General features: G+C 34.5%; 1 protein-coding gene and 1 pseudogene across 1 annotated transcript; one reads left to right on the top strand and one right to left on the bottom strand.

Moving 5' to 3' along the window:
• Window positions 1–228: 228 nt before the first annotated feature.
• LOC114273299 (serine/threonine protein phosphatase 2A 57 kDa regulatory subunit B' theta isoform) lies at window positions 229–7177 on the top strand. Its single transcript, XM_028215063.2, has 3 exons — window positions 229–1194; window positions 1513–3008; window positions 6374–7177. The coding sequence occupies exons 2-3, from the start codon at window positions 1800–1802 to the stop codon at window positions 6734–6736; spliced, it is 1572 nt and encodes a 523-aa protein (XP_028070864.1). The 5' UTR covers window positions 229–1194; window positions 1513–1799; the 3' UTR covers window positions 6737–7177.
• Window positions 7178–24279: 17102 nt separating this feature from the next.
• Window positions 24280–26055, bottom strand: LOC145824461 (protein FAR1-RELATED SEQUENCE 5 pseudogene; annotated as a pseudogene).
• Window positions 26056–26104: the final 49 nt, after the last annotated feature.

Here is a 26104-nt window from a genome sequence, read left to right as displayed (position 1 = left end):
AAAATGTAACAATTTTTAATTCAGTAAAGTCCGGTGACAAAAGCCTTTTTTTAATGAGTATAAAGTATTATTTGTTATTTTTTAAACTAAGAAGGAATTTTACCCGTGTAATCTCTATAATAATGTCACATTCTTCAAATAAAATTTATGACCGACAATATTCAAAATTTATGATTTTTTTCATATAGATTTTAACTAAACATTTTTTTATTAATTATATATATTTTTAATTTTTTTTGTAAGTCTAAGTTTATAAAGAGAAAGTCCCAAAAAGTTGATGAAACTAAAGAAAATGGATTAATTTTTGGATTAATTAGACTAAGATTAATATCACTTTTCTTCTTTTGTTTATGAGTTCAATAATGAAAATTGTACTTATACACATTTTTTAGAAGAAAGGGTTTTACAGAGTTAAGAGTGATATATTTTTATAGTCGAAGGAGTTAAAATGTATATGTTCATAAATAATGAAATAAAGTGATATTTACTAGTAGTTGAAAGATTTTTAGTATAAATGTATATATATATATATATATATATATATTTTTAAGGGGCGTGATTTCTTTATTTTAGAAACCTAATTTCCACTGCTAACCTTATGCTTTTATCCAAAAACATAGGTGGGTTTTGTATGGATTTCAAGGGGTATTTTGGTCAAAGTATAGGAATCATCACTATCTGGAAAAACCCCAAAAAAAGTTAAAACAATAAAGAGAGGGTGGGTGTGCTTTGAGGTTGAAATTCCTAAAGAAAAACAGAAAGAGTCATCATAAAAGAAAATGAGAAAGAAAATAAAACTAACAATAATTCTAGCGAACCAAACACATAGCCACCAGCATCAATAACCAGAGCAAGATTTGCTTTTCTTCACACCCATTTTCTGTCTCTTCTTCTCAGTTTTTTCTTTTTCAGATTTCGATCACTGATACATAAAAACTTTCCTTTTCTTTTCTTCCTTTTTCTTTGCTTTTCTTTTCCCTTATTTCTCATTCATTTTGGTAACAAGAACTCTATGTATATATATTTCTATGAATCTTAGTATTATGTTTATTACCTTTGTTTTCGATTTCTACTTCTGATTCTTCTTGTAGGTGACACATGATCAAGAATGCTATCTGGGTCTTGTAGATCATGCCCAGATCTCGTTAGCTTTTGATCTATCCGAATAGCTTGTCGATATTTGCTAAAAAGGAGGTGAGTTTAAATCTAACTTTTTCCAATTATATGCTAAAGAACATATTTAAGTCAAAGATTCTTGAGTTCAATTTTTAACATTGTTGGACAATTGTTGGCTTTATGTGATTTGCACTTCATATTTGCATCTGGGTTTCCATATTAAGTTAGGACATTTTATTTGTGTTAAGTGAACACTTTCCTTTCCTTGAAAAAGTGGAATGACAAACTAGGGTTTTTATTTCTGTTCATCCTTGGGGAAATTAAAATGTTTGTTTAAAAGGCTTTAGGCATTGAGAAATTTTCTTTATTTGAATTGGGTCTGATTCATTTTTTCAGATGAGAAATGGATTCAGTTAGACTGGCTCTATTGTCAATTACATAGAGCATGCATGCTGGTTCTTGACCGCGGAGATGATAAGAGGCTCTCATGGTGGACTGAATCCTCTGTGGATTGTTAATATTGGCTTAAAATTGGTTTGATTCAAATGGGTTCCTTTATTTTTATCTGATAGTATGTCCATCCTTGGTCATTGATGATGATGAGTCTTCTATTCTGAGAGTATCGTGGGCAGTATTGGTTTCGTTGTTTCACGTGGAAGACTTTGTGGTTTGTCGTCAAAGTTATGATTAGACATATACTTAATAGGCTCCCACGGAAACCATCTAAGTCAGGAGAAAATCGTGATGGGGGAACCTCTACCTCCTCTTCAAATGCTTCTGCCATTTTACGAAGCAGTGATCTAAATCGGTTTGGGAACTTGAATGCCACTTCTCTTCCAGGTGTTAATTCTACTTCAAATTCGGGATTAAGTCATGGAAATAAGATCCCTCAAGGTTTAAACTCAAAGTTGAATGGCAATTCAACAGTTTCACCATATGAGGCATTGCCTAGTTTTAGAGATGTTCCAAACTCCGAGAAGCCGAACTTGTTTGTCAAAAAACTGAACTTATGCTGTGTTGTGTTTGACTTTACTGACCCAACAAAGAATTTGAAAGAAAAGGACATCAAGCGACAGACTTTGGTAGAGCTTGTTGATTATGTTACTTCGACAAATGGGAAATTCGCAGAACCTGTTATGCAAGAAATTGTGAAGATGGTGTCCATAAACTTGTTCAGGACACTCACTCCTCAACCTCGTGAGAACAAAGTTTTAGAAGCCTTTGACTTGGAAGAGGAGGAGCCCATGATGGACCCAGCATGGCCTCACTTGCAAATTGTGTATGAGTTCTTTCTTAGATTTGTGGCATCACCTGAAATGGATGCAAAGTTGGCCAAGCGGTACATTGATCACTCTTTTGTCCTAAGGTTGTTAGATCTCTTTGATTCTGAGGATCCTAGAGAAAGGGAGTACTTGAAAACTGTTCTACACCGCATATATGGGAAGTTTATGGTGCACCGCCCATACATTAGGAAAGCGATTAACAACATATTTTATCGTTTTATTTTTGAAACTGAGAAGCATAATGGAATCGCAGAACTGTTAGAAATATTGGGCAGTATAATTAATGGGTTTGCTTTGCCCCTGAAAGAAGAGCACAAACTCTTTCTTGTTCGGGCACTGATTCCGCTTCACAAACCAAAATGTATACCGATGTACCATCAGCAGTTATGTTACTGCATCACTCAATTTGTTGAAAAAGACTGCAAGCTTGCTGACACTGTTATAAGGGGCTTATTAAAGTATTGGCCAATCACAAATAGTTCGAAGGAGGTCATGTTCTTAGGTGAGCTGGAGGAGGTTTTAGAAGCGACTCAACCTCCAGAATTCCAGCGCTGTATGGTACCCTTGTTCCGCCAAATTGCTCATTGCTTGAGCAGTTCACACTTTCAGGTTGGTAGTTTTACTAATTTCATCAATGTTCTCTTAATGTCATCTTTGTCCTTCATTTAAATAATGTTTTTAGTTATACTGGTGAAGTTAAGAATGTTTACTTTCCACCTGACAATGGTAATCACAATCAGTGCTCTTTTAACTTAAAAAACCAACTGCACCAAGCACTCTTGGGTTCATACTTTTGCCATATACCAAATGGAACTGTGACGTTGTGCATTTACTATGGCATTCCTTTTTAGGCCACCAGTGCATCAAGACCTAATATGAAGTCTGGCTAAAAATTCCCTTGCCTTTTCTTGACATGGTAATTGAGTGTCTGAAATTGTGTAACATGGCAACTTCTTATATTTTACTGGGAAGATTAAAACAGAAACCATATTTTATTGATTCATAAATATGAAAATCTAATAATGTCTTTAAAGGTAATTTTGTAATAATGAGATTTCAAGTCTAATTTTGTAATAATGAGATTTCAAGTCTTCTAAATCCCACTCTTAATTTTTTTCTAACGTAGTATTAAATTGTAATTTTTAACACACTTCTCAAACCCTTTTGGATCCCACGGTGTCCAGATCCCTATCAGACTTGGTTGCATTTGAAGTTTTTATATTGAGAGAGAGAGAGAGAGGCCATTAGCAGTGATCAGTGATGAAGAGGAGGTGAGTGATCTTGGTGCGGCAGCTGTAGAGGGCAATGTAGGCAGCTACTCTCCATCGAGAGAGAAACTTTGACCAAGAAATGGTTGTAGTAGAGAAGGGGCGAACGTGCTGATACAGAGAGAGTAGCATGCATTGTTTAGAGAAAGGAGAAAGAATGCGTGAGGTGTCTAGCGAGAGAAAGTTCTATGAAACTCTAATATGTATTATATATATATTTAGGTTGGATCAGGCTGTCTGATGCTTCCACCAAGGACTGGACCAAATTTAAATTTGGTTGACCAAATTCAGCTCAAGTTTGACTCGAAGTATTGTACTCGGGTTCAACTTGCTCAAGTTGCAATCCTAGCTAGGGAATTTTTAAGGTATTTGCTCTGCAATTATTTGAGTGTTAGGAGGGGGCTGTGGCCTAAAGAGGGTGAGGAAACCTTGGTTGGTGGCTCATTTATGATTGATGTGGTGCTTTTAAAGGAAGTGGAATTGGTGGACTTTCAAGGATGTAGGTATGACGGTGCAAAGATGAAAATGTCTTTACTGCATACTTTCAATTTTTTGATTTAAACTAAAATTTAGTTAATTTTCTTTTTTCTGTTGTTGACTTTATCTCAATTTGGGAGATGGCTAAAGTTTTGTTTTTTCTATGTGTGATGTATAAATGTTATGCCCCTTCTGACACCTTTTATGTATGATCTTTTGCTAATAAAAGAAAAAAGAAAATTCAGCCAAGTGGGTGCTTTTGCTGTGGTTGCGGAGATCTTTCCAAAGCATGCATTTATGTTGTGGTTGGCTATTAAACATAAGTTTTCTGCACCAGATAGATGTTCTTTCTTTTTCTTTTGGGTAGGTCACTAGATAGATTGATTGCAAAGTAAAACTCCATAGAGATAAATGTGAGTTTTGAAATATGTATTTATGTTTTGGCTGGCTATTAAACATAGATTAGCTGCACTGCACTTGATTGATTGCAAAGGGAAAACTTTGTGGAGCTCCATACATGTTCTGGAGAAGGGACAAATGTTGCTCAATGCCTTATCAAGGAAAATGGGATCTAATTATTGATTGATTAGATTTGAAGTGTAAGGAAAATCTTTCCCAAAATATGGTTTGGAATATGGCCATTGCAGCTCTGGTGTACCATTTTTGGATGGAGAGAAATTGTAGAAAGTTTGAGAACTGTGGAGATAAGGCCTTATCAAGGGCATGATATATGTTTTCAAGGCTTTATAATGTGTAGGATCCTCATTTAAGATTTATGTAAAAATTGAAATTTTAGTGTTCAATTACAATGATCTAATGAAGTTCTTGGTCTAAATGGAGGGAATTTTGCAGGAACAGTGTGGTTAACTGTCTCATTTGTTCTTTTGTTGTCTTGTGAGTTGGGGTCTTCGGTGCTGTTGTTGCCTTTTGGGCCTGCATATGCTAGTTGAAGAGCATGTAACTGTGTGTAATTTGTCTTTAATAAGTTTTTCATTTTACAGGGAAAGAAAAAGAAGAAACTATGCTCAATTTAAACATTTAAAAGTAGTTATATAACATCAACTAGTAGTCAAAAGTCACTAAAAAAATAAAAAAGCCAAAGAACTATACACAAAAGTCAAATATTCCCTTTCTTCTCTACTGTTTGCACAATTTTTTTTTTTTTTTGTAAAAAGCTAAAAAAATCATCCAAACATACTAATGTTTTTTTACCTCATATTTTAGTCAAAAAGTCCAAAAATTGCTAAAATAACCTATTCCCAAACAACCCTTAGTGTGTAAAAATTAGGAAATTCATGAACCAAATATCAAAACTAAAAAAAAAACAATTTTTTAAAATGTGATAATGATTAGCATAATTTGTGGAGTTAAATAGAATATTTGGAAACCAGATAAAGAGTGCCATGATTAATTATATTAAGTCTACTGTAACTGGTTACAAATCTTATGAAATCCATCAAAAAACTGTTCTAATTCTAACCCTTGACTGTAGCAATGGACTCGAACATATATTCTAAATGCCTTTAGTTTCCCAAATATCTGAAAGCGTCCTCTTTTCCACTGCTCTATTTTTTGTTTTCAATGCTTGCCACTTTTCACTGTTTCATGTTGAAACTCCAAAGCTTGTGTTTCCTAGATCAATTTCTTAGGGTGTTTATAGGATGACAGGTTATTATTAACTGCCGGTTCTACATTGCTAATCAAGTATCTCATTTATATATTTGTTTTATAGAACACACTTGCATCATGTGCGTTATTTGTTTGGTGTGATGGTGATGATATAAATGATTGTATGATATATAGCAAACTATAATCAGTAGTCCAGCATTTTCTCGGTTCCTCTTATCCTTTGATCTTTTATGCAATTTTGGTCTTATAAGAGACATCCTCTTTCCATCTGTTTGGATTATTGTCGACATCAAACACAAAATCTCCATTGTCACTACTTGAGCCTCTTAACACAAACTATTCTTATCGTGTTTGATTGTGTGCTATGTTTTAGGAGTGATGATAGAGAGCACTAAAGTTAGAGTTTTAATGCCAACTCTAGTGATGTGGCAATACATAAAAATAGAAAAAAAAAGAAAAAAATGTAACATCACAAGCCAAAACATCAAATCATAAGGTGGAGCCCACCTCTAGAGCTCCCTCTAGATCTCCTCATTTAGAGGTCTTAAACATTTTTGATGTTTTAGTAGATTGTGTTTGATGATGGTGGTGTATTTGTAGGTGGCAGAGAGGTCTTTGTTCTTGTGGAACAATGATCACATCGAAAACCTAATCAAACAAAATCGCAAGGTTATTTTGCCTATTATCTTCCCCGCCTTGGAAAAAAATTCAAGAAACCACTGGAACCAGGCAGTACAGAGCTTGACATTAAATGTCCGCAAGATCTTCTCCGACATTGATCCGGAGCTCTTTGAGGAGTGCTCGCTCAAATTTCAGGAAGACGAAGCCCGAGAGGAAGAGATGAAGGAGAAACGTGAAGCCACATGGAAACGCTTAGAGGAGATTGCTGCGATGACAGCTGCGAGTAGTAATGAAGCAGTGCTTGTCCCCAGAAAGATAATCGCTCACGCATCATCAGGCTAGAGAGATTAGAAATTCGTGTTGGTTCTTACTTTCGAGTTGTGTTCATGTTTCTGATTGGTATACAGAGCAAGAAATGGGTTTTACTTGAGAATTTTGGATTTGTCAGGTCATGCAGGGTGAAGAGCACCGCAGTGCAAGATATAAGCGGACCGCGTTCTGATGATCCGTGCCCGAGGACTGTATATATATGGGCTTGGATTAACAAAGACAATGGGGGTTTCATAGTGCTGCACTGCATTGCAGAATTGTATGGAGGGAATTTGGGTAGTGACTTTGGGCTTCTTTTTTTTCTGTTGTATTGTTTGAAAGGGGTAAACAACATTGAAAGAGGTTCATTTTGCAGGTCTCTTCTGTTTACATATTTTTGAATTTGGTTTTTCAATTAATGTACACTATCTTCAATTATATATATGTGTCTTTGTACTTTGTTGCTTTTGGGAATGGGATCTCTTGTGTGGCACAAACTCTCTACATTGCCATTGTTTGATGTAACTTATAGAACTGTTTATGTATATATATAGTTTAAATAAATTTTAAAATTTGACTATTGAAAAACAGAACTGCTTATATATATACTTTAAATAAATTTTAAAATTTAATTATTGAAAAACAGAACGATAGATGTTATCAACTTTTTCACTGTACCAAACAAGGCAGCCATCGATTCAATGGCAGAGGAAAAGATAGTTGCCTTATATTTCTTGTGTCTGAATTTACTTGACAGTTGCGATTATGTTTTTATTCACTTGACAGGGAGGTAAACATTATTTTGTTTTTGATTGGGTTTTTTTAATTGTGATTTATTGTTTAAAATTTTGATAGATTATTGAATCATTTTTTTTTTTTTTGGATAAATGAGTTACATAACATCAATAATTTGAATAATTAAAATAAAACAATTTCTTGGTGACCATTGCGACTCATCAGCTTACCCGTTGCTAAGAGTGAACTTCCTACCTCTCTTACATGTGTGGTGGGGAGATGCGAGGTGGAGAGATGTCGTTGGATTAGAAGTCCATTTGATAAGGAATTTTTGTATTTCGAAAGGTAGATGTCATGTGAGGTGGGGAGATGCGAGGTGGAGAGATGTCGTTGGATTAGAAGTCCATTTGATAAGGAATTTTTGTATATCGAAAGGTGGATGTCGCGTGATATTTTTTATTATTGTGATTAGATTTGACAGTAAAATCCATTATGTTTATGTCAGGTGTTATTATTGTGATTAAATTGACAGTAAAATCTATTACATTTGTGCTAGGTGTTTGAGAAAAAATAAAAGACAAATATATTTGTAATTGATAGAAGATATTATCATTTATGCTGGATGTTTGAGAAAAAGTCAAAGACATACATTTGTGATTGGTAGAAGATAGTAATACTCTATTAATATAAACTTTTCTCCTATGTGATAGTCATTTTACTTTAAAATAAGGCTGTAACTCTAACACGTTTAGGTAAAGTTGGAGAAGTTATTGGTTGATCATAGAGGACTGTGAGATGATGCTCTAATAATATTATAATTAGTGAAAGAGGTAGGATCTACGTTTTTATGTTGAGTAATTAAAAAATAAAAAACAACATAACATATTGTAATTTATGAAGAATACTATCACATGGTGGTGTTTGGGATGTCTTGAACTTGGATTTTTTTTGATTTTTTTCACAAAAAGACAAACTTTTTACAAAACCAAAAAAAACACATCAAAATAAAATATCATATTCAATCCCATAATCATTTCACTTTTTTTCTCATAAACATCACATCTAACCACAAAAAAATCCAATTATCTTCCCAAACACAAAAAAAAATTTCTCCAATAATATCCTACAATTAAAAAAAAATTACATAAAAATTCACTTTCCAAACACTCATAGTGTCAGAGGAATACCAAATAATTTTGCCTAAGGTAGAGAGATTTGTCTATACCCAGACTGCAATATGGAAGGGTATGTCTTTTGATTGAATTTTTTGCCCAAGTCTAAACACAAGCCTGAATTAAATTAAAAAATTTACCTTGGCCAACAGTGTTACATAATTCTAAAAAAAACACAAATTATATAAATTTTATTTTCTTGTATTAGTCTAAGAAGAAGAGAAAAAAATATGATTAATCCATATTATTTTAGAGATCATGATCCCAAGTGTTTTTGCCAAAATAATATCCATGGAAACTCACGATAGTTGCTGGCGTAACTCAACCACAGCAGTGAGCAGTTATTCGTTGGTCCTAGGTGACTCAAGTATGTTTTGAGTGGTGAAAGGAGTACGGCCCACCATCTTGTCTTTATGGGTGATTGAAGGGCACACTAGAAGTTTGTGATGGTTTCAATACATGTCAACATGTAACCAACCAATAATTTTTTCACAGCAGCAATACAACAAAGTCTGGATGGGACCGTGGTACGTGGCTTGATTGGACGGATCAGATGGGCCAGTCTAGTGTTCGAAGAGATAGAAAGATTGATTGAGTCAGATTAAAGAAAAGAAAAATATTTAAAAGCATTAAAAATAAAATTTTAAGAGTGGTTTGGTATCTCTTAAATAAAGAAAATGTCTGGTAGCTCGAAACTATCAGGTTCGAGAATGGCTCGAGAGAAAGAGAGAGAGAGGGAGAGGGAGATGGAGAGAAAGAGAGGGAGAGGAGAAAGAGAAGGGAGGGAGAGAAAGAAGGTCGGCGTCGCAGCTCCCTGCCCCGCCGTCATCGCAGCTCCTGCCGTCGTCGTAGCTCCTGCCGCCGCCTCTGCTTCCTCCTCCGTCGCAGCCCCGCCGATGTCGCCCTAGCCTTCCCTCTTCCTCAAACCGATTTTTATGGCCCCCTCCCCTCCCTCCTCCTCCTCCTCCTCCTCCTCCTCCTCCTCCTCCTCCCTTCTCTTCTTCTCCCTTCTTCTTCTTCTTCGTTCTGCAAAACCAGGAGAAAAAAAAAAAAAAAAAAAAGAAGACAAAATCGACACCAAAACGACGTCGTTTTGGTGTCGAGCCGCGTTTCGAGCCGCGACATTCGAGCTACGTAGCATGATCGCTTAAATAATTTATTTTTTATTTTTTTTTATTACATCATCTTTTTATTTTTTTGTACATCTTTTTATAAAAAGATTAAAAAAAAATTATTTAGATCATCCCAAACAACCCCTTAATGAGAGTAGGAATGGTAACAGGCTGGGACGAGACCGGGGATGACACTTCTTGTTTCGGATTTTTGAAGATAAAAAAATTCCCGTCCCCAGCCTTGATCCCCGGCGAGAAACGCATCACTTTCCCCGATCCCGTTCCCTAACGGGGATCGAGTTTTCCCGACCTTGAAAAATCCCCGACAGATCTGTTCACAACTGTCACAACCCTCACCACTGATTAGTACTAATCCATGATTAAGCATGTTAACTGACTGGTTGACTGAATTACTAAACTAATTGATTGAATGTGCTAGTTTGAATGCAATCTTATATGTTGACTGTTAAATTATCTGTTCATGTTTTATGCTTTAAATTGCAAATTGAAGGCCTTATCGGCGGCCGAATCTGAAATTGTTTGATGTTTTGTGCTAATTAAGATTTATGTGATTTTATGGTATATTTAATTGAAATGTGATTTAGTATGATTAAATTAGATTAAATATTGATAAATTATAAAAGTTGAACTTATTTACGGGAATGCCACTTAGTGGACTTTCATGAGCCTTTTAGTTGATCTCTAATGCTAGCATTACAACACTTCTTCAGCCTATTTTTCTTAGACTTAGCCGACTAGAGAGAGAGTGAAAGGGAGGAAAGAACTTCATTTCAACCAAATTGCTTGGAAACTTGGTAGAATTGAAGAGAGAATTAGCAAATTGAGCCTCTAGACTTGTAATTGAGGAACCTAAGTAAGGATTTCAACCTCTCATCGATGTATTTATGTATTATCTTGCATGGTTCTTGGGAGTTTAGTGATCTAAGTCAAGTTTTGGTCTAAAAATGTTGAATTGAAGCTTATCTCATGCATGCATGTGCATCTCTTGAAGTTTGAGGTTGTTTTCAAAGAAATTCTTGCATGCATGTCCTTATAATTGTTATAGTCCATGAATTCATCTTGTTATAGAAAGAATTGGCTCATTTGTTCATGTTTTGGAAGCTTTAAGTTGATTTAATTCATACATGTTATGTTTTACATTATGTTCATGGAATTTGTTTGAATTGTGTTTAATTGACTCACCTTTGGGCCTTGATTTTTCAAATTGAGCTTTGAATCATGTTATATTATGAGTTTTGAAGTGTTTTCCAGAAAATTGGCCTAAAAGGATCGAATTTGATACATTAAAACTTGATTTTGAACTTGAGGTTCAAATCTGAAAATTCCAGATTTTGGACTCCTGCTCGAGCAGGAAATTAGTGTATCCAGCACTTTTGTTGTGTTTACAGTACGCTCGAGCGGGGTTTTGCACGCTCGAGCGAGGACTTGTGTCACACGCTCGAGCGGGTGTCGAGCGCCCATCGAGCGTGATTTTCACACATCCAGTACTTTTGTAATACGCTCGAGCGGGAAAGTTTATGCTCGAGCGGAGCCTTTTGTTTGCATGTCCACTCGAGCGGGGAAACCTACGCTCGAGCGAGAACTCTGTTTTCTGAAAACTCTGAAAATGTTTTTAAAGTGCATCTTTGCATCCTCATTCCATTCTAGGCATTCTTAGGCCTAGTTTAAGGCATCTTAATGAGGATATTGATGTAGAACCACACCGAGTCAAGATAGGGATTAAGTTATTTTTTTCCCAACTGTGTGGCTTAGCATGTGTTCACTCTGTAACTGTGTAGGGTTGGCATCCGGGGACGCGTACTAGCTTATCTGTAGGCCAGAACTCTGTGAGTAACAATGTTGTAAAGAAATGTTCAATTGAGATTACTTTCTGAACAAATGACTGTACTGCTTTATGAAATGACATTGTTTACTGAATGAATGTTTGTCCTATTTGTGAACTGTATTCGTGGCATCCATAGCAATATACTATTGCTGAACTGTTACTGCTACTGTTACAGAGATCTCTGTCGGTTCCCACGTTCGGAACCATTACTGATGGGCATCATTGACTGCTCGGTTTGTTAAGACCTACTGTACTGTTTTGCTATTGGGTGTACCACATATGACTATTGTAGTTTCTAAATTACTGTGTGGCATGATTTATGAGCCACAAACTGAATGACTGATATACTGTTTAAATGATTGTTTTCAATACTGAAAGGACATTCATTCTTAACCTCTTTACGCATATGTTATTCACTGGGCTTTAACTTATTGCTCATATATATATGTAGATGTACAGGCACCGGTCCGTTGCTAGAAGCGTCAAGGTAAACTCCAGTTTTGTCAAGCCAACCAACGTGCCTCACTGAGAGGTTCCAAGTCCTTCAAGCTAGGGCTTTTGGGGTGTTTTAGTTTTCCTCCTTTTTGTTTATGTTCTGTATAGACTGAATGATGTTGTACTGTACTGTTCTAATAAGGATTAAGTCCCTGTCCTGAATGATTGTATATATTGTACATACTGTTTTGGTACTGATTGTATATATATATATATATACATGAAAAGTCTTTTTGCATACAGACTGTCACAGCTCATTAGACATCTTTTAATTACTGTTTTGGCTTCCGCTAGCCCCTATACTCTGTATTACTGTATTACTTTTAAGCAGGCCTTCGGTAATCTCGGATTACTGGCCGGTTACGGTGCTAAACCCATATGGGCGAGTTTGGGTCGTGACAACAACACACACATACAAAAACAAAAATAAATAATCTGTGTATGGACAGATTTGTGTGTATGGACAGATTTTTTCATCAACAACAATCATTAAAAAAATGTAATCTATATATGAACAACAATCATCAACTTAAAAAAAAAAAAAATTTGTTCATCAATAACAACAAATTTGTTCATTCTACGCACATCCACACACACACACACACACACACATATATATATAGAGTTGTTCAGATCAATGGCTTGACGGCTCAGATCAGTGGCTTCATGGTTTAAATCGGTGGCTTCACGTCGGTGGCTTCATGTTGATGGCTTTACGGTTTAGATCAGTGGCTTCACGATGGTGGATCTGGATGATGATGATGATGATGAGAAGTGAGAGAATGAGAGAGAGAAGTTTGAGTGAGTGAGTGAGGGAGAAAGAGAGTGAGAGGGAGGGAGATGAGAAACGCGGTGAGTGTGAGGGAAGGGTTTGGTTTTTATGTATATATATAGAGAGAGGTAAAATGGTAATTTCACTTCGGGGACTAATGGGAACGGGAACGGGCCGGGTACGGGGCTGGGACACTTATACCCGTCCCTGCCCCAAAACTGATTATAGGGCTGAGCAAGGAATCCGTAAAATCCGTAAAATCCGTAATCCGATCCAGTCCAGTCCAATCCGATAGGTTTGGATTGATTTTTTAAATCCACGGTTCGGTTCTGGATTGAAGAATTAAAAATCCGTAGTACACGGATTGGTTCTGGATTGAACCCCACGGTTCCGGATTGGAACCGATGCGGACCGTATACAAATAGTATATATTTTTATTATACATCATCTCCCATAGTATCTTCTCTTATTTTATATAAAATCTAAACTTAAACCTAAAATCGTATAATATCTTCTTTTATTACTTTTGTTTGTTAGTTTTTAGTTTTAATTTGTAATAGTTTAAATACTTATGGTGAAACTAATTTTCTTATGGTTGTTTAAATTTTAGAACAATATGTCACTATTATAGAAATAGATGTTGCTATTGTGGAACTAATATAGCGCTATGTTTATATTTTTATGAAATTAAAGTGTTATATATATATTTTTGTTATTTAATTATGTGAATCCATGGTCCTAAACCGATCCAATCCGTATTTAAATGGATTGGTTTGGATTGGTTCCATGATTTAAACGGATTGGATTGGTTCCAATTTTTCAAGAATCGTAGTTAACGGATTGGTCATAGTTTTACCCCAATCTGGTCCAATCCGGACCATGCTCACCCCTAACTGATTAGGGATTGATTTTTAAATACCATCCCCGTCTCATTAGGGGTATTTTTCGAAAAAAATTGCTCAAATCGAGGTCGGGGAGTCGGGTCCCCGTTGAGCCGGATTCAAATTGTCATATCTAAATGAGAGTTTTATTTATCTGACAGTGGATCTCATTTATGAATAATTTAATGTATGTATTTTTTTTTTTGTTGTTGTTATATGCACTAATTAATGTACACACTAGTGTACCAACAGATGATGTGGCATAATTTTAAAGGTTTTGGGTATTTGTAATTTGTATAATAAATAAGGTCATTAATGATATTATAACATTAGTTAATACACTAGTGTGTGTACTAATTGGTGCATGTAGCACCACCATATCATTAGAGCCATTGTTAGAGCTCTAAATTTAGAGTTATGAATCATTGCTGTAAAAAAATTATTTTTTTTGGTGTAATAAGAACACTCATGACCATGTTTTTGATCAATCATAAATTATTATATTCGTTTATATTTTTTTAATTATTTAGACTTCGTTTGAAAACATATTATTTTAATAATTTTTTAATTTTTTATGAAAAAATATGTAAAAAAATAAAGAAAGTGATGTGACAATTTATATTAATTTTTTAACTTTTTAATTAAAATAGAAGATTGTCAAACGAGACTTTAATATGAAATTGTAGATCTTATTCTCTATATCAATTATAAGTTACAACACACCGCATGGTCTTGTCTTAGGATCACCAAATAGCTTTTCTAAATTAAATTGGCTCGAATCATATCATTCTTAGGCTATAATTAGATAAATAATTTAGGAAAAATAATAAATAAGTCGGATAGTAAAAACGTAATTGCATTATATATAGAATATTTTGTGATATAATTATGACACACAAGATAGACTCACATCACATACACAAAAAACTTATATCATCGTGAAAATAAAAATATTTTTTCACTGTATTATTGAAATGCAATTTTGCAAGCAATTTAAATATAAATACTAATTGTATTATAATTTGAAAAAAATACAAATCAATTTACTTTTTTAAAAAATAATTACTTATATTTATTAATATTTATTCAATTTATCATTTTTTTTTATTTATAAAAATCACTGATTTGATACTTCCCAAATAATTTTCCTACCACTACTGGAAGAGTACTTTCCATGATCCCAACACAGACATTGGTTTCTCGCTTTACGCATTTCATTTCAATCAGACTGTACCCCCGACCGACATGTGTATTAGCGTGTGTTTCATTAGTACTACAATCTCCTATGCAAATATAAAAAATCAATGCAGTTCTAGATTGTACAATGAGACTGCATTATGGTTTCATCGGTCATTCTTCCATGAAAAAGGTACAACTAATAAAGCATAGCTTTGAAGGAACACAGAGCCTGCAGCCGTAGAAGAAAATAACCCACCCCCTTTACGGCCAATCACACGTTCACTGGCACCAAATACTACTACTATAAAACAAATAAAAAAAAAAAAAATAATGTTTCAGAACTCAAAAATTTGTCCCTCCCTAATTTTCTTAATACTCAAAATGACGTCGTTTTGAGTATTAGGCTTTTTTTTTTTTTTTTTTTTCTTCCATTTTCTTCCATTTTCGAGCTCAAACACACAGGGGAAGAGGGAGAGGGAGAGAGAGAGGGAGAGCGGAGAGGAGAGAGGGAAAGAGAGGGAGACACACACATACATGGGCCCCTGCATTCCGGCCGATCGGCCGATCGTCGCAGCTCCGCCATCGTTGCAGCTCCGCCATCGTCGCAGATCGCCGATCATCGCAGCTCGTCCGCCGTGCCGCCGTCGTCTGCCTCTGCTTCTTCTTCTCTTCTTCTTCCCTTCTTCTTCTCTTCTTTCTTTCTTCCCTTTTTCTTTCTTCATTTCTGCCTCTGCTTCATCTCTGATTAAACGAAAAAAAAAAAAAAAATCCAAAAACGACGAAACGACGTCGTTTTTGATTCGGTGGATTCGGGGGGGCGTGAATTCGAGCGACGTAGCACTGCCGGAAAAAAAAACTACAGATATTATCATTTGTGATTTTAAAAATTACATTATGTCTCTTAACGTTTTTAATTTCATAATAAATGGGTCATTTTATTAATAAATCATTAAGTTAATTAACGGTATTTAATAATGTTAAAATTTTATTTCAATTAATAATTCAGATAATTTTATTATTGTACAGGTAAACAGTTAGAAATTTCATCTTGTCAATTAATTCTGTTAAATAAAAAATTTTGACAATGAGATATTTGTAATTTTCTAAACCACAAAGGGTAATTCGTATTTTAAATAGACCTCAAGGGTGTATTTGTAATTTATCCTTAAAAAAATAGGAAATAACTACAAAAGTGGTATGGGAGAAAAAATTATTCCTGTGTTCAAAATATTAATATTAATATTTTATTTTATTTTTATTATTTTAAAATATTAGTTTTTTTTAATTAAGAAATAAAATTGTGGGGATATATTTTCTGAGTATCAACACATGGCATGGTGACGCCGACGTGTCAGCCGACGTGCCACGTGTCGTGGTAGTTATGCCGAGATTATCATGGATAGGCCGAGGTTGACTCCGAAGATATTGGAATCCGAGATAAGTGGATAAGGGATAAGAGTCCTAGAATGAAGAGGGAAGTCAACTTGGATATGGACAAGAGTCCTAGAGAAAAGAGAAGACTTCTGCTAAGATAAGGATAAAGCTCTTAGGGAATTTATCTTTATCTCTTGAGGAATCCAAAGTAAGTAGTAAATTGGAGTCCATAGAAGTCAGGCTTATAGTGGGACTTGGATTGAGTAAACTATAAAAGAGAGGCACCTCCGTGGGTGTAAGGTACACAGTTTTATACTCAAGCTTGTGAGTTTAGCACTTGATTATCTTTGAGAGATATACTGACTTGATCGTCGGAGTGCCCCGGGTGGAAGAGCCACCGCCGGAGCCTTTTCTTTCTGTTACAGGTTCACTGAAGCCATCTATTCTGCCGGTGCTCTCTAGCTGATTACTAGGCGGGCAGTGTGGTCAGAAAATTACCCACACAAAAATAATATAAATTTATTATTTTATCATTCTTTTAAATTCATTAATAATATAAAAGTACAATTATGATAATTAATATTTCAAAAAAATATATATTATTAAAGGATAATTTTGAAAAGCTAATATTTTTAAAATGTAATAATTGTACTATTAAAAAAAAAGTTAAATTCTCCAAGAAGAACTACTATTTTGAGATGGAAGAAATATAAATGAATATTAAAATTTATACACTTTAATAATTAAAATATTATATATTTTTCTTGATTGTGGGACTTTTTTTTCCTGCTGCCATTCTGTTGTTATTTTCTCTAAAAAAATAAAAATAAAAATAAAAAAATCACCAATTGCGGATTTGATATATAGATATTATTTTTTAAATTAGTAATTTAGATTTTGTTCACAGTTTCTCTCTCGTTTATCATTTAGATTGAAGGGTGGCTCCGTGAAATCTATCATTGGTATTAGTTCTTTAATCTGAATGGCTTATTTTGTTAATTTTTGTGTGTATATATCATTTATAAAAAAAATTAGATCAATATAATATTTGTAATTTATTCATTTTATTGCTTTTTGCATCTAAAAATAATGGATGACTTTTTTTAAAAATATATGGACTGTTAATTTTTTTAAAGACAAATTCAATAAAATAAAAGAATACAAATATCAAATTGATCTAATTCTTTTTATAAATGTCATACACACAATGTTGAACCAAATGGATGATTTAGATTCCCAAAACTAAACCCATAGTAGGCCCACAAAAACTCAACCCTTTATAAATTTAATAACCCTTGCGTTGTATTTGATTGGAGAATTTGAGGAGAGATTTGGAAAGGAAAAGAGAAAAATTAGGTGAAATGTGAATAAAATATACCTACATTTCACTTAGGGGTTGTTTGGGATGACCTAAATAAGTGTACTTTTTATCTTTTTACGAAAAGATGTGCAGAAAAATAGAGAGGTGATGTGATGGAAAAAAGATAAAAAGATGAATTATTTTGCAATTGCCAAACTTGGCCTTAGTTTCACACACCTTTTTCTCTTTCTCTTTTCAAATCCTTTCTCAAATCCCCCAACCAAACACAGCATTAAAGTTTGGACTGGACGGCGAATTCAATTGTTCAAGAGAATTATGTTTCATGTTTATCAATAAAATCAACATTTAAAAATATTTAATGAAAAATGTTAATTATACCAATAAAATTATCAATAAATCTATCAAATTGTCCATGTGAATATTTAATAAATTTTTTGATAAAAATTCAGTGTGTTACTTATCAAGCATTGGTGATATTTTATTTTACACTTTTATTATTTACCAATAAACTAATGACAAAATTATATTTTGAGTATGTGCCATTTTGGGAACATGGTAAAAAGTCACGTTTTTGGACATTTGTCTAAAAACATGGCTGCCAAAAACGCCAGAAAAGTCATTTTGGCAAGTGCCAAAAACGCAGCCGTAAAATTACAATATGTTGGTAAAGGTATTTTGATCATTTTAATTTGATTTGACACCATAAATAAATATTCAACTAAAAAGCAAAAAGTCAACTTTTTACCAACTTCCTAAATCACTTCCAAAAAAGTTAAAAAGCTTAGTAAAAAGCCAAAAACTAGCTTTTTACCAACTTCCCAAAACAACCCTATGTTGGGGATATTATTTTGACTAAAATAATTTTATAAGATAATATTAGATATTTTAATTAAAAAGGATAAAATATCATATTCAACTTATTATTATTTTATTTTTTTTCCATAAAAATTAAAAAAATTATTTCAAACGTGATTTTTTAATCCCAAATTAAAACAACTAAACATTAAAAATTTAATGCACAAGGCTTTTTCAGTTTGAAAAATGCATTTTACCCCAGTTGAGGGGAATCCGAATCCTCTAGAGTAACTCTCTAGAGTGATCTCCTAAAGTGGATGATCGGACGGCTCAGAATAATCCTCACCAAAACGACGTCGTTTTGGTGAGGATTTTCAAAAAAAAAAAAAAAAAAAAAAAAAACCATTTTTTCCGATTTCAAAATTCCCCCAGGCTGAAGAGGTTTATCAGATGAGCGGGAAGAACCAAAGCTGCGAAAGAAGGAGAGAGGGAAGAAGAGTTAGAGAGGCTGCTCCGTCTGCTCCGTCGTGCATCCCGTCGGCCCACCGTCGCAGTCGCCCCGTCGCCCCACCGTCGCAGTCGCCACTGTCCTGCCGTAAGCTTCGGTCTCTCATCTCATTCCCTATTCCTCCCCCTCCCTCTCTCTCCCCCTCCCTCTCTCTCTCTCTCTGTTCTATTCTTGTCTACCAACAAGTTAGGCTTTTTTATTTCATGTATTGCTGAAGCCTAACCTTTCCAAGTCTGCACTAAAAAAAAATGATCTAAAAAATGCACTTTGCTGAAGCCTGCACTAATCTGTTAGGCTTTTTTATTTCAGCAAAGTGCATTACACGCAATGCTTGACTTGCATTTTTTTATTTCATGTATTGCTGAAGCCTAACCTTTGCTTAACAATGCAAGTTAGGCTTTTTTAAAATTAAAGTGCATATTTTGTGAATATCTAAACAATGATCTAAAAAAAAAAAAAAAAAAAACAGACCCTGCATTCCAAATCAATCTTCATCTTATCTAATGAATCAGTTTTTTCTTGATCTGATCCATTGTTATGAGCATTTGTTCCAGTACTCACTCAGTTGGAATGCTCACACACCAAGTGTTTGATAATTTGCTCCTTCGAACTTTACCAAAGTTTAAACCTGCAGATGGACTTATTTACATATTGATTAACATGAAAGCCTATGTAGTAGAAGATAAGTACGTAGATGGTTGTTCCTAAATGTCAAGGTGATGTATACTCAAACAAAGCCTTTGTTAATTGTTGGTATGTGGCCTAAATGTCAAATTGATGTGAAATATTGACATAAATGAATGCATATTTGGCCATGATATGATATGATATGAAAAATTATTTTATCTTGTAAGGATCATGTGCTAGGTCCTACATGTTTGAGTATGCTGGCTTATCTTCATGGTTGATTTTTGAATGTGATGCTATCAAGCACTTATACACACTTTTGGTGGCACACATCTCACCTTGTCTTAAAAGAATTCGAAATAGATGAACAAATGCAATGCTTAGAATTGATCTAATGGAACATTTGTGGAATCAATTCGGTGATGAAGAGATAAATTTGTAATGACATAAGTGTGATACCAGAGGTTGTTAAAAGGTAATTGACCTGAAAGTAGATCAAATTACACAATTTGATGTAACAAGGACATTTTAGTGGATGAGCTAATAAATCAAAATTGAAACATAGCATTGACAGCAATACTAGAAATGGAAAAGAAAAGTTGTTGTTCTTATTTAATGTAACAAGGACATTTTACTGCTAAGTTTGTTTGCAGTAGTCCTTCGCCAGCATTTGGTGCGAGATGCATCATTTGATGGTCCTAAATTCTGAACAATAATTCTGCCGACACAAAAATAATCACAAAAAATAATTTAAAATATACATATCAATCAATGAAACCGCCTTTTATTGTTTCACTTAAGTTGTTCCAATCCAACTACATTTGTTATATGATCAATTCTGTGGAAAAAAAAAAAAACTATTTCATCAGAATTTGTATGCAAAATTTACTTCTAGAATGATATGGCTGTTGTAGGCTTGTAATGAGCCTTGTATTGCTGAATGAATAGACCATAATAATTCACATGTATGACAATTTTGTAGTTGATTATGCATTCCTAAAATTATTGAACCTCGAGAAACCATGTCACATGGTTGTTGAATCGGTGGTGGAGGGGTGGTACAGGTGATAGTAGCAGTTCGTAGCGGTAGTGGCATTGGTATGACGTCAGTCTAAAAAATATTTTCCATTTATCTTGTATTCTAATGATCACGAAAAATCTCTTTTGTTGACTATCATTTTTCATTGTACCAAATGTAAGAAAATGCAAAAACCAACCCGATGGAGCGTAAATAAATGCTGAAAAATACTTTCTGGCCAAACAAAATTGTGTAATTTGATCTACTTGTAAATCCTATTCCAATACTTTTTCTGGGTGTAGTCCTTCATGTTCATGCATCATGGAGGGATGGCATGCTTATGATTAGACAAGTTGTTAATTGATCTCAACTCTCAAGTTTTTCACAAAATTTAACCATTGGATGTGAAATGGTTTAAAAAACAGAACAGAAAACACCATCTATGTTCTGATTCAGTTTATAGTAATCAACACATAGAAGTATATCAACTGGACTGATCTGACTCAGTAGAGTAGCATAATCAACCCATAGCAACACCTCTAACAACAAAGCTTCAAGCAAACAGATCAGTCACCACTATATATCAGCCATACAAATCAGTCAACAATAACAAAGCTTCAAGCAAAACAGATCAAAATAAGTGGTAGTTCTGAATACAAAAAGCTGAATCCGAATTTAATACGGTTCCACTGAAAATTTTTAAAAAGTAAAATTGTAGAGGAAAATTTTGGAAAGCATTTTCAAATAACTTGACTTCAAAATAGTTGTGAATAAAATGTTCTCATTTGTAGTTGCCAATATTGTCACACATCTAAGCATTATGTGTCTCATATTTTCTGGGTGCATAGACTTATTTGAAATTAATAAATTGACTTGTTAGCTCAAAGAAAGCCTCAATCATAGAGGATCATAACATAGGTAACAGTGACTATACGGAATGGAGGGATTGATATGATGCTATATAAATGGGGAACAATATATAATTTATGATAATTTTGTTGAATAAAAATATAAACTTCATTAGGATTGAGCTGTTATACTGTGATAACTTGACTTTCCTAACACACTTGTTAATAACTTGTTTTTTATGCAGGAAAAAAAAATGGCTTCATCTTCTATTGATAATACGAACTTAAGATTAAAGCAAAGGTTTTGTACTTGTGGAAGAATTGCTTCCATGCGTATTGTACGAACCAATGCAAATGGAAATAAAGGACGTGTCTATTTTGTTTGCCCAAGAAAATATGTAAGTACCTGTTATATAAATGAATCTGTTACTTTTTACAAATTTCATTTGTCCTTTATTGATTAATTGATTCTTGTCCATTGTAGGATTCGAACGACCACTGCAATTACTTCAGGTGGTTCGCAGATGATGACGACGACGACATTACCTCATCAATCCGTGCCAATGCTGACGACGACGACATTACTTCAAGGCTTGGTAAGCATGATAGAAGGCTTCAAAGGATTGAGAACATCTTGAAGGCAGTGACTTATGTCATTGTATTTTGTGTGTTTTTGTACTTTTTCATGTAAATGACTCAGTTCTTAGGTTTTCGAACATCCTATGAATGTAATCTACTTTTCTACTTGTTTTGTAATTTTTTTTTGGTGCTTCAAATTCTGAAGGTTTGCAAAAACAAGTGTGTAACAGGTTTATTTCAGATGAAATGTTGAATGAACAGTTTGTTAAATCTATTGAATTATGTTGGTTGCTTAACAATGTGTATAATAGGTTTCTGAAATGTTGAATAATGTTGCATGTTGAACTGTTGAAAATGTTGAATGTTGTATAACAGGTTTCTGAAATCTATTGATGTATGCTGCCAAATATTTCATCAAGAACAGGTTCAAGGTGTATTTGTAATGGATAGGTTCAATGTGTTCAATGAACAGGTTCAAGGTGTTTGCTGCCAAATTGATGTATGATGCCAAATATGTTTAATTGATGTATGCTGCCAAAGATTTCATCAAGAACAGGTTCAAGGTGTATTTGTAATGGACAGGTTCAATGTGTTCCATGAACAGGTATGCTGCCAAGTATGCTGCCAAATATGTTTAATTGATGTACAAATACACCTTGAACAGGTATGCTGCCAAATTGATGTATGCTGCCAAGTATGCTGCCAAATATGTTTAATTGATGAACAAATACACCTTGAACAGGTATGCTGCCAAATTGATGAGCTCTAAATACAAAGTTTAAATCTAACTCTAGGCACTTGCACATTAAACTTCAGCATATAAAAATAAATGATGGGAGCTATTTGGAGCAGGATGGGGAAAAAAAACACATAGGGTCAAGAAGAACTCCCACACTATATGTATATCAGGACAAGAATTCCAGCAGATAGAAATCTTTGAACATTTTTACAGACTACAAGAATTCTACAGACTACTAAATCCAGCAGCAACCTTTTTACACCTTTAATATACATCCATCAACAACAATGAGTGACAGCAACAAGAACCCCAGCAGATAGACTGCCCACAGCAGAAGAACAGAAAATTTGAACATTTTAACAGAAAATTTGAACATTTCAACAGAAAATTTTTTCATTTCAACAGAAAATTTTGAACATTTCAGCAGAAGAACCCAAGGAATGCTGTCAGCAGGAACATTTGAACATTTGAACAGAAAATTTCAACATTTCAACATTTCAAAAATTAATCAAAATTTTAACATTAGTTTCAACAACATTTACTGAGTAATTTGAACAGAAAATTGTTAGCAACAGTTTGATGAAAGGTTTTGAATATTACATATCCAACAAAAAATTTACACAAATTCCCAAAACAAAATAACGCTAAGTGTGATCCACATCCCCATGCCCACGGCCGCGCCCACGACCATATAGTACCTACAAAAAAAATATATATATTACATCAAAGAAACCATAAAATAAAATGGAACTTTAAATGAATGAATGACAAAATAAAAGAGAAAAGGTGAAAAAAAAATTACTTCACTACATGCGGGACTATTTGAAGCTTGCGAGTGATAACTACGTGCATTGTTAAGCAATGCTTGATAGGTTCCATGGCCGGAATACATCGATGGCATTGAAAAATGCATATTGTGATGAAGAAAACTTGGCTGCAACAATAACAAACACATATCAATCTAAAATGATAATAGTCAGCTACAAATTCGTACTAAAACTTTTTATTAAACTAACTTACATCATAGGCGGAATACATAAATTGAGACGAAGAAGCTCTAACTTGAGGAACACTCGGCGAGAATGGAGGAAGTTGAGGAACACTTGAAAATAAAGGTGCAGACTGAGGAATTAAGAGAGGTGCTTCAGGTGCACTTGCCGAAAATAAGGGAGGAGTTTGAGGAGTAACAGATATGGAAGTTTGAGAAGCATTATGTGAACTTGTTTTATTTTTCTTTGCCAACGCAAGCTCCAAACCACCTTTTGTCCGCCTTCGTCCCTTGCTAGTGCACTCTTTTCTCTTCAGTCCTTTTGCTTGGACTACATTTTTATCCGCTACACCATCCACTTCAAAGCTTTCGGGGCATGTGTTGGGAGGGCTTTCTTGTTGAATAGTATCTGAACAAGGCATATTGAATTTTGCGCTTAACATGGTTTCAATGTCTGCAATTAATTCATCCGCTTTCTCGACCGTCAAATTATATGTTTCCTCACTTTCAGAAGCTCTACACGCTACTGATCTGAATATTGCCATCAATGACCTATAACGTGAAGTTTGATGCAATCTTACATCAACCTAAATATCATGCCCACACCTATCTTTCACATTTTCAGATCTTGCTTTTTTAGTCCATCTCTTCAGAATATACTGTGAAGGAATCTCTTTCAATTTGAGTCTTTCTCTAAGGATCTTCAAACAATGACTACACAAAATGCCCTTCATTTCAAACTTCCTACAATTGCAAGTGACCGAATCATCACACTCCTGCCTCACCTTCCTCACCCTTATACCATCACTATCAAGAACCGTATAAACGGTACTCTCACCATCATTTTCAATTTCTTCAATGTTGACTTCAAGGGACTTGACATACTCATCCTGAAATTCTTCAAAAATTTTATTTGTGTAAACATCTGCAGCTTGCTCTATAATCTTCACTTTAATATTCACCCTGGGCAACTTTTGGCATAGAGCATATTCGGCTTGTAACTCTTTGTACCTTTTCTCAGACAGAACTCGATCAAAATGCATGAAAAATTGCATTAAGTTATGATCAGACTGAATGAAATCCTTCAAGAAAGCATTAAAGGATTCACTAAGTTGGGTGCTACTCATGCCCGCACCCCATGCATTTCTAACATATGGCCAACCCCATTTTTCCTTGACCCCAAATGTTAACTTCAACCAATAATTATCTCTTACTTCATACTTGTCAAGCATTTCCTCCCATTTTAACATAAACTCTTCCTCATCCTCAATGTCGTACATAAACGTGTACAAAACACTCTTCACCCCCTTATCCTTCATCGACTTATCCTTGAAGATAGAATTTGCATGCCTTAATGCATTTTGCATCAAATGCCAAGTGCAAAGGCGGTGGGTTGTGTTAGGCATGACAATAGGTATGGCCTTAGCCATTGCAGCATCCTGATCCGTAAAAATTGTTTTTGGAGCCTTACTTGACATTGCCTCCAAGAATCTTCTAAAAAGCCATACGAAAGAATCGGCGGTCTCATCATACATCAAAGCTGCACCAAATACCACAGTTTCCCTATGATGGTTCAATCCAACAAAAGACGCAAAGGGTCTATGTGCACTATTTAACTTGTAAGTAGTGTCGAAAGTGACAACATCACCAAATTGCCCATAATCCATGATCATCTGAGCATCGGCCCAAAAAATGTTCGTAATCTGCTCCTCGTTATCTAATTGGACGGAGTAAAAAAAAGATGGATTCTCCAATGATTTGTCACGAAAATATTGCAAAATGCTACCTGCCTCCCCATATGCTAAACTGTTTTGCCTCTTCGTTCTCAAATAATTTTTTTGGTCAAGTTTTGTAAACCCAAGCGACTCCCTTCCACCAACTTCATTACCCATGAGCTCAAATGCAGTATTAAGACGGATTCCAGATTTTTCGGCTAAATCTATTTCGGTTGCCTGTGATGAAGATATCTTCCTTTGGGATGGTAACATATGCGTACATTCTGTTGGTACGAAGATATGATTATGTTGTTCAAGAAAATCACTAACAAAAAATTTCTGAATATTCCTATCCCACTTAATGACAAGTCGGGCTTGACAACCAGTCCTCACTTCCTGCCTAGGATTTTTTGTTAATGGATCTCGCTTGTCGACAACCCGAAATCCTTCCTTATTACAGACAAATTGCCTTGAAGTGATTTGCCCGTCTTTGCTCTTGTTTATATAACCCCTTCTAATACTAAAGCCCAACCTTCCTCCATAAGTATTATAGAAATCATATGCTTCTTGTTCTGTATCAAATGTCATGCGAACTCTAGGCTTCCAATCACACTCACCCCCCTCATTCTCATGATTGTTAGGTTCCATATCAAACAAGGAACTGTAAAAGAAAAATTAGGGTATGAAATAATTATTT

The sequence above is a fragment of the Camellia sinensis genome, chromosome 4, assembly GCF_055761805.1.
Source record: "Camellia sinensis isolate YWXY chromosome 4, ASM5576180v1, whole genome shotgun sequence".
Taxonomy (NCBI): domain Eukaryota; kingdom Viridiplantae; phylum Streptophyta; class Magnoliopsida; order Ericales; family Theaceae; genus Camellia; species Camellia sinensis.
This window is presented reverse-complemented; position numbering and strand designations above follow the sequence as displayed.

Coding starts and splice junctions, on each gene's coding strand:
- LOC114273299 (XM_028215063.2), top strand. CDS start 1,800: ATGATTAGACATATACTTAATAGGCTCCCACGGAAACCATCTAAGTCA. Junction 3,009..6,373: donor TGAGCAGTTCACACTTTCAG/GTTGGTAGTTTT, acceptor GTGTATTTGTAG/GTGGCAGAGAGGTCTTTGTT.